Source organism: Squalius cephalus, assembly GCF_949319135.1.
Source record: "Squalius cephalus genome assembly, chromosome: 24".
NCBI classification, from domain to species: domain Eukaryota; kingdom Metazoa; phylum Chordata; class Actinopteri; order Cypriniformes; family Leuciscidae; genus Squalius; species Squalius cephalus.
The window spans coordinates 17,386,805-17,396,774 of NC_137145.1; the positions used below are offsets into that span (position 1 = coordinate 17,386,805).

The 9,970-nt window shown below is 37.7% G+C and overlaps 1 protein-coding gene across 1 annotated transcript; it reads left to right on the forward strand.

Moving 5' to 3' along the window:
• Positions 1-3,367: 3,367 nt before the first annotated feature.
• Positions 3,368-8,690, forward strand: tlx3b (T cell leukemia homeobox 3b). The gene is made up of 3 exons (XM_079861724.1): positions 3,368-3,992; positions 6,115-6,352; positions 7,552-8,690. The coding sequence occupies exons 1-3, from the start codon at positions 3,551-3,553 to the stop codon at positions 7,763-7,765; spliced, it is 894 nt and encodes a 297-aa protein (XP_079717850.1). The 5' UTR covers positions 3,368-3,550; the 3' UTR covers positions 7,766-8,690.
• Positions 8,691-9,970: the final 1,280 nt, after the last annotated feature.

The following is a 9,970-nucleotide window of genomic DNA, read 5'->3' on the forward strand; positions in this document are numbered from 1 at the left end:
TTCCAATGTGTTGAACTGCACAAAATGGGTCTGTGTAAGCATACATCAACATGACTGTAAAAATCAAATACAAATACAAATTTTACACAGAAACGTACACGTTTTACTGTCATTTCAGGAGGGTGATGCACATGTCATTCCACTGTGGTGCATGGAAAGAAAGAAAGAAAGAAAGAAAGAAAGAAAGAAAGAAAGAAAGAAAGAAAGAAAGAAAGAAAGAAAGAAAGAAAGAAAGAAAGGCGCATGCAGATTACGCACCATGTACAACTAAATTAAAAGGAGTTCTATTACAGCCCAAGAATAATAAGCAAGAACAACAAGCAGAAAAACAAAGAAAAGCCATAAAGGACATTAGGCGCTGAGCTTTATATAACATTTGAGTGAATATTTCATGGGCAGAGAGATAGAGAGAGACTCTAAACTTTCATTAAGCAGGGTATTTCGCTGGGAGGGAATTTCGGCGCCTTTCACTTTTTCTTGGCTTTTATTGCAATAATACAGATATCTCTCTGGCTCCCAGCCCCTCCTCATTCAGCCCATTTCCTTCCCGCCGTCTCTCTCACTCTATGCTTTTTAAAATATAGTAATAAAAACATACTAGATCCTTTTTAAATGCACTATTACTTATCATGGTCTTTTCATATCGTAGCATCACAGGTGTTTTAAAGCCGCTATAAAAGTGCGTCATTTATTATTCAAAAGCAGCGTCGTCTTTTTGCATATTATCCGAGCGCTTTTATACTGCGGGCTGCCAGACTCCCATTTAAAATGTTCGGCAGAATTGATAACGGCAGACACGCGCAATAAAAACAGCGCCGGAGGCAGGGTGGCACGCGCGCCCGCTCATATGCAGATCCCGGTAATTACTCCAACAATCCGCCAACCATTCCTTTATTTGCTCTTTGAGCGAGGGATTTCACGCTTTTAATTCAGTTTTCATCAATCTATTGATTCTCGCCTGCTAAATTGTTTGCACGGGTCAAAGATAAGAAGTAGGTCCGAGCGCCCTGCCAGGTGAAACCGTTTGTGTCCCTCATATAGTGATGAATGGAATTTATACACACCCACAAAAAAAGAAAAAGAAAGAAAGAAATGGTTTCATTTTTAACGCTGATTTTAGACCATGCAAAACATTTAATTGAACTAGGCCTACAAAAATGCAAAAAAAAAAAAAAAAAAAAAAAGTGCTTCAACTTACAAACATATATGTTTTTATTGTACATAATAATACTAATAACAATAACAAGAAGAAGAAGATGAAGAAGAAGAAGAATACATAGGAATAGAAAAATAAAATATCGTACTATTTATGAGAGTTTTTATGAGCGTTATTTTTATGTGACTATCTACACTGTAAACTTACATGTTTACGTAGCCTACAATCAACTTGGATGTTTAAGTCATTTCAACTTAAATTGCATTAAACTGACTTAGAAAATTAGTTTTCTCTTCTTTAAACTAAAAAAAAAGTTGAAAATTTCTTAACTTATTTTGATTAGTTCAGGCAAAGCAAAAACACGTTATCATAACTTATTGATCATATTTTTACAGTCATATTTTACATATTTTGATCATTTTTTACAGTCTATCTATCTATCTATCTATCTATCTATCTATCTATCTATCTATCTATCTATCTATCTATCTATCTATCTATCTATCTATCTATCTATCTATCTATCTATCTATCTATCGAAACAGTGACCATGGGTCAACGACAAGCATCACGGGAATGACGTAAGCGTCTTCAGCCGCTGGACGAGGGCCGAGCTCCCCGGGGAACGGGGCTTTTTAGCGTCAGCACTCACTAATGGTCTATTAAAATATCAACTACTTCAAAGTAAACGGATTTGCTCCACACCAGCTCCCACCCCCTGAAGCTAATCAAACGCGGCGGCCAGGCCAAAAGAGCATAATCATTTTTACGTGGCAGATTACAAGGAACCACTTAGATCCGCTGTCAGAAGATCGGGTGTCCCAACACTCTCGATTAAATAAGCGCATGGGAGTGCAGCTCTCCGAGCGCCGACACCGCATGGCTCCTTTAGGCGCACAGCTGTCAAACGCTTTCCGGATGCAACAACTAGCTAAAGAGCATCTCAAAAGATATTAACGTGGTAATTATGATGAACTAAATTTAGTATAACATTTCAGAAAATTTTAACAGTAACAAAATAATTGACGAGGCTTTAAGAACACTTTAAAAAGTAAGATTCTGTCTGCATTAACAAAAGTTAATATGTTTTAACTTGTGAGATGATGTGCAATGTTATGTTACCATTGTTGTCAAATGATAGGCTATACTCTGTATCTCGGACATTAACCATTCGTCAAAGACGTTTTTCTTTGGTGAATCCTTCTGAGTTTCAGACTGTTTCATTTTTGTAACATTTATATATAAAAGCGCTGCATATAGGCTCTCCATAAACACGCAACAAAAGCAAGATGTGCAAGACCATTCAATTAACACGATTAATAAAATAAATCCGAATTTTAATAATAGGCTATTAACAGCGACTAAATTGAACAGCAAAAATGAAAAATTTTCATATTATTTCTTATTACATACTTATATTTATTTATATAGGCGTAGCCTATTATTATCATTAGCCTACTATATATTTTATATTTGCCTATCTTGATATGATATAGGCTAATTTTATATGAACAATCCACGACCTATTCCCACATTCTGCCCCATGGACATAATAAATAAAGAGGATATTTAATTTGTTTCTCTTCATCCAATAAAGCCGAGAACGAGTCTAAAGTTGATTGACATATTAGAAAAAAAAAGGTTGAGGGCAGCTTTAAGGTCAAAAGCACTCATCTGATTGCTGGAGGCGATATAAAAATTCGATTATTTTTTATTTAAAAGCGTAAATGATAATAAGCGTCCCTTGTTTTAGCTCGCCGTTTTTAAGTTTCTCATTAGAACAGATGGTTAAAAAACTCATCAAATTATGCTTTCCTCATCATTTTCATCTGATTAAATTGCATTATAAACAGACAGGGCCATATATGGCCAATAATGCAGTTGATGAACACTTTATTTTCCACATGAGGCCACGGTAGAATCTTTATTAAAACTCAAATATTTAAAGAGCTAATGATGACATGCTGATGTCAGCATGTCCATAATAAAGAGATACTTGACCAATACAAAAACTGAGAAGTAAATGATCTGCATTTTGAAGAATGATGTCACAATATTTTGTGACTTGTAACAAAATGAAAGCCAATAAGGAGAGGGAGATTGAGCGCTGTCCAATCAGTGAAGAGAAGAGCTCAAGAGCCTCGTGCAGGGATCCAGTGGAGAGAGAGTGCCAGAAATCTGCCAAGTCCTCGTGCCAAAAACTTTTCACCCACAGACGAATGCGTCCAAGCCATCTTAAGTCAAGAATTGAATCTCGAGGAGTAATACATCACAAAGTAGATATTACTAGGGATTCCCTTACTCATAGAGGCAGAGTTTTCCAATAGTGCAATTCCAGGGCAGTCAGAAATTGTCTGTGGAATAAACCCACTGGAAAAGGTTCGGGTGGTGAGGATGGACCGAGCCTCAAGCTCCAGCCCGAGTGGCACTAGTCAAACATCACAACCTACCCAACATGAACCCATCAGCTTCGGCATTGACCAGATTCTCAGCGGCACCGATCAAGAGTCACAGCAGAACTCGAGCAGGAATAGTTCCGAGAGTAGCAGCAGCGCGAGCGGAGGCGGTTACCATCTCGGCAGCCCAACGGGAGCGAGCGCAACGCCGTACACGACACTAACCGGCACGTTTCACGGTATCGCTTCACCATATGAGGAATCCAGTCCATACGGAGTGAACTTGACCCTTGCACCCGGAGGAGTGATTAGGGTCCCGGCTCACAGGCCCCTGACCGCGGCCGTGCCTCCACCCATGGCCAGCGCGGTGCCCGGACTTGGGAGTCTCAGTTTTCCCTGGATGGACAGCAGTCAGCGCTTCGCAAAAGACAGATTTGCAGGTAAATAAAATACTCCCATTCTTTCGATCGGTTCCTTTCGTGTTTCTAACAAAAAAGCTCCTCGTGTGTTTGAAATGTCCGAATCAGGAAATTGTAAATTGACAGAGAAAACAAAAATCACTCAAGTTCACCATTTGCGCCTATAACAATAAGACAAACATAACCGTAAAAAGCCCAAGCGCTAAACGAAATTATGCATAGGCTATTTGTGATGTATTTTGAAATGGCGGTGGTTTGTTGGCTAGATGTTGTTTGACAGAAGAAACGTCAAGCAGACACACAACTTATGAAATGCAAAACCATAATTTCTACTTTTAGTAGCCTATACTACTACCTGGTTTGTGTGTGTGTGTGTGTGTGTGTGTGTGTGTTTTCTTGTTTTAAATGTATTTATTTTTTATTTAAATTTAATTTATACGACGGCATCATTAAAAGTGAATAACTAAAATAGAAATGCATTTTTTTTTACAATGTTCATTGATGATAACAACAGCTTACATTAGTAATAACATTGAGCCTATTATATGAGGCCTATATTATGCTTCAGCTATTTTTAAAGTACATTTGAACAATTAGGTAATACTTTTTAAATATATATTCATATTAACAAACTATTTCATCGAGTAGTTTATAATGTTTAAAGATTGACGTATTAGGCTGTGGTTATCGCAATATACATGTTCCCCAAAATAGAATAAATGCACAAAAATCTTGTTATTTTAGCTGTGTTAACTGTGATGCTGTTGCATGTTTGCTTGTGAAAGAATCATAAGGATGAATTGACGAAGGTTTCAATACAAAAAATATTAGACAGCCTGTCTGGGAATGAATGGATGTTGATGAAGAGCTCGTTTTAGTTTTATTTGACCTTGAAGAGCGTGAAACACCTGAACCGTTTATGAGTGAAATTAAAAGAAAAGGGCAAAACAAAGTCAACACTTCAACACGTTCATCTTAAGTCAGTGTCTGTTTACATCTTATTATCGGCATAAAGATGTATTATTACTTTTAAAATCTACCTTGTATTATGAGTAACAATTTAATCTTAAAGCGCCGTAAAATTTTAATATTTTATTATCTAATCGTTAAAACGATACGAAAAGACGTCTAGGCTATAGCCTGTTTTATTTGAATAAACCGTTTAATTAGGTGAAAATATGTGAATATAAAGGCTATTTTTCCAAACATGTAGGCTATTGAACATCTACCAAACGTGCAACATAAATACGGAAGTAAATGAGTTATTGTTATATTTAGTTAACCGCTGTTTTGCATATGAATGTAAACTCTTACAGTTCAGAGCTGTCACATAGATCATCAGCTTTCTTTATTCTGGGGTAAATGGTGAACGCTGTTCCATTAGAAAGACATATCAATATTTTACCAGCTTTAATATTGCCACTATAACTGCGGTAACAGGCGCTATCTGCTGCTCTGTGTTTTTTAGGTAATAAATAAATTAACAATATGGGAAATTACTGTCATTATATGAGAACAGCTGCTGTTTGTATTTGATGCAACATTAATAGGATATATTTTGTGTGATTTTATTGTATATGTAACCTGAGTAACAGGCCTCTCAACAAATCCTAAGAGCATCCGCAATCCATCTATTTATGAGGGATTTTTAGTATTTATCAATCAATAACACAATGTCTGATTTGACATCTAAAAGGTATAGTGCATGAAGGTAATTTAAAATGATGATGAACGCAGTTTCCCTTTGACTCAGCAAGAGTTAGAAACTTAGGCTGATTAATGCAGCACATCTGCTGTGTTCACTTCTTAACAGTCCTTCATAAAAAAAAATAATAAAAGATTAAAAGCGCATGCATTCTTCATCTAATAGATTTAAAATTTCCTGTAATGCAACCCATTTTTGCGGGGACTTGGACAGTCTATCTTTACATTTAAATGGATTTAATATATACTCAGATGCACAAAATAGGTATCTTAAAAATATACTTTTTATAGCATTTTTAAAAGGCATCTTGAAACTTGAAAAGGCAGATTGCAATTATACTTTTTTTTTTTTATCTACTAAGAATGATTGAGTGTGATAGAAAGAGGTCAGTAAGCTGTGTGACAGATTTTCCTCATCTCTCACTTCTTCAAACCACAGCAGCCCTGACGCCCTTTACCGTGGCTCGGCGTATCGGCCACCCGTACCAGAACCGCACACCGCCTAAGAGAAAGAAGCCCCGCACATCTTTCTCCCGAGTGCAGATCTGCGAGCTGGAGAAGCGCTTCCACAGACAGAAATACCTGGCCAGCGCTGAACGAGCAGCCTTGGCCAAAACTCTGAAGATGACAGACGCCCAGGTCAAAACCTGGTTTCAAAACCGCAGGACCAAGTGGAGGTGAGACAGAGAACGAAAGTGAGGTATATATTAACATAAGATGAAGAAATGCTGAGTAAAATGATCAGAGGAACAAAGAACTCCATTTCACTACAATAATATTTCCCATTACATTTTTATAAACATTAGTCTGGAGTCTGGACGTTGATAATGTCCAATAACACATACTGTGAAATTTTTAAATAACCTGTTTTTAGCTAACAGAAATGATTGGAATGACAGTCAAATTCACTTGATGAAATTGCAAATAAAGACATCAAATTATTGAATGGACTTGAAATGTATATTTTATAAATTATTGCCCTAAAAGTAACAAACTAAAGACAGGCTTTTTTAAATTTAGGTCTTTTTGAACCATAGAAGTAATACAGTATTTACAACATAGGCTCTATCTATCTAGAGACAAAGAAGAATACATAGGAATAGAAAAATAAAATATCATACTATTTATGAGTGTTTTTATGAGTGTTATTTTTATGTGACTGAATGGCGATCTGTTTATTTACGGATTCTTGAACGCGTTAGATAGATAGATGCATCTATCCATCCATCCATCCATCCATCCATCCATCCATCCATCCATCCATCCATCCATCCATCCATCCATCCATCCATCCATCCATCCATCTATCTATCTATCTATCTATCTATCTATCTATCTATCTATCTATCTATCTATCTATCTATCAACCAAATTAGTGTCCATAATGACCTGAAATCAATTTTTTTTATTTGTTTTTTTAAGATTTGACCTACTAACGGCCGTAATATCTGTAAGAATTAATGGGAAAATAATGGAGGTTGTCAGGAAGATATATGAATTATTAATTAAGGCAAACACACTAACGACATGCCACGCTTTGGAGAAGAGGAGGGGCCGTTCGAATGTTTAATATTTAAATAAACTCTACATTCACCTTTTGGTTCGGTTGATTAATCAATTACACTTCCTCGAAACCTTCAGCTGTGTGCTTCTCAAAATTTCGACAAAATTAGATCAATTCTATCCAAATCCACATGTCGGTAAAATATTCACACAGTTGGTGGTTTGTTTCTTCAAAGATGACTTGTAGTCTTAAATGCTTAATCTAGTTGTTTGTGATTCAGGAAACTGAATAGATGCAGTAAATGAGCAAGTTTGTGGCAAATGTAAAACTTCCACTCCTCTAATTTTCTCTGTCTCTTTTCCCACCTGTCAGACGGCAGACAGCGGAGGAGAGGGAGGCAGAGCGGCAGCAGGCCAACCGGCTGATGATTCAACTCCAGCACGATGCCTTCCAGAAGTCTTTGACTGATTCAGTTCCGTCAGACCCGCTCTGCATCCACAACTCCTCACTGTTCGCCCTGCAGAACCTCCAGCCTTGGGCGAGCGAGGAGAGCGGCAAGCTCGGAGGAGTCACCGCGCTCGTATGAGCGCCAGAACTCCAGAAGGAATTGACATTCTCATTCTTTTTTTGATGGACTAGGATGTTGGTTGACCTTATCTCCGTCCCGAAAGACTATTTCATTCCGCAAAAAAAAGCGAGGAACTAATTACGGCCGTCCAACAGCGAGCAAACCCATATAAATAAAAAGGTTCTGCGTCGAACGAGCTTCTCCAGAATAAACGATGGCCGTTTTCTGTGGTGTGTCTGTGCGTACAGAGACTTGTATCCCCATTAGGGTCAGTTTCATTGACAAAGTGACCCTGTAGAAAGCAACAGGCCATCTCAGCTGACCCCACTGATCTTCTCCTCCATCCTTTCATTTGCCCTTCTGCCCCCTGTGTAATTTCTCCACCACTCAGAACTGTAGAATACAGGATTAATGCAGAAGAGGGAAGTAACGATGATTTAATTATTTATAATGTGAGTTGCACGACCTAAAATGCCCCCAATCTGGCCATTTGTGGAAGTAAAAGGATACAAACACGCACAAATAGACACACTCTTCGATCATCAATCTTTTTTTTTAGGCTGGGTAGATTATAAATATTCATCTTTATAAGGGTTTAAAGGAACCAGCTACTTTTTTATTTTATTTTTTTATTTTAATGAAACCACATCCCGACCGTATGAGGAATCGCATGAAACGTCCAGAAGAGAGGCGTATGACGTCATACAGGGGGGGGAGCGGTTGCAATATACTTTAACGGTTCGATTTATTCAGCATTAACTTCGATGGCTGAATCTTGTGTGTCAGAGAGAAAGAACAATTCAGATGAAACAAGGGTTTGTCAGACGCCCCTATATGATGCAGGTGTGCTGTTGCATTCCAAACTCTTTATTATACTTTGTATTTGATAAATATGTAAATAGCAAACAAAAAAGTAATAAACATTCTGTTTTGGCATTAACACAAAACGTGTGCTTTGCTTAATTTGCCATTCCCCTAATGTTTTCGGAAGAGGCATATTCCAAATCCCTAGGCAGCACTCTTCTCTAGAGTAATGTGTTGCTTTCAGAGGTCCTAGCGTTCTACACAACTTGATCGACAAATAAACACGGAGTCCTGGTAGTTGGCTGCAGCCGATTATGCCTGCCACAGCAAAGAAGCACTTATGTCCTCGAGCAGATAAATGCGGGATCCTGTGGGACCATAAAATGCCTTTATGCCCTCTGCAACCAACTCCCTCCTCCCAAAGTGCTGACTCTCAGGAACTGACCTGTTTTAAAGGCCTGCCTGGGTGGGGGGTAAATGGAGGGGTGTCCATTATAAAGTGATTTAACAGACTCCTTACAGTATGATGCTGTCGAAGCCTCGGCAGGGTGAACCTGTGGAGTTTCGCCACAGCTCTTTGTGGATAGATGGTTAGCAGTGACCTGTGCCAGGGCCTATTTGACTGGTGACGTGCACGGTTGAGTCGGGGTCATCTGAGAAAGCCTTCAGTGATATAGACTCAATGCTCAGGATAATTTACACAGGATGTATTCCTGGCTCCTTTCCACATTTACAGTAGTGACATCACTTGCTCAACTAGCCTAGAAATCGATTTGTAAAGGGTGGTGTTTTACTGCCCTCTGCTGGCTCTCATGTGCAAATGCTCTTATGTCAGTCTACAGGAGCAACCTTCCAATGAGAATTTAACATTTAATATAGTATGTTAAACGTATAATAAAAATATCAAAGCTATATTAACAGAAATACATTGAAATAATCAAACTCGATTCAACTTCTACAAAGGTGTAGAACAACATATACGTATTCAAAAATTCCTTGAAACATTTGATAACCATGTTTTGTCTGCCAAAATGGCAAACCACAGTGGCACCGATGAACAACATGACATGTTATTAAACTTTTCATTAAAGAGATTGTTTGACTTTGTGCATGTTTTATTTATTTATTTAAACGCAGTAGGCTAGTAGTAACGGAAACCTCACATTTTGCGCGCGAAAACAATACCATTGAAGCTAAGTGACGCCCTTCAGTTTTTCTCAATGGTTTTTAACTTTACAATTGTTGAAGTTAAGATTTTAAGAACAAAATATTTTAAATTTCCAATTTCACCAAAAACAAAGAAAGTACACAAAAAATCTTAATGGAGTCCTTTCAGGGAATTTTTAAGATGTTGATTTGGTCTTGATGTTTGCAATTGCTCCTTTTCAGTTGATCAAAAAAATAAATCACTTCTTTTAC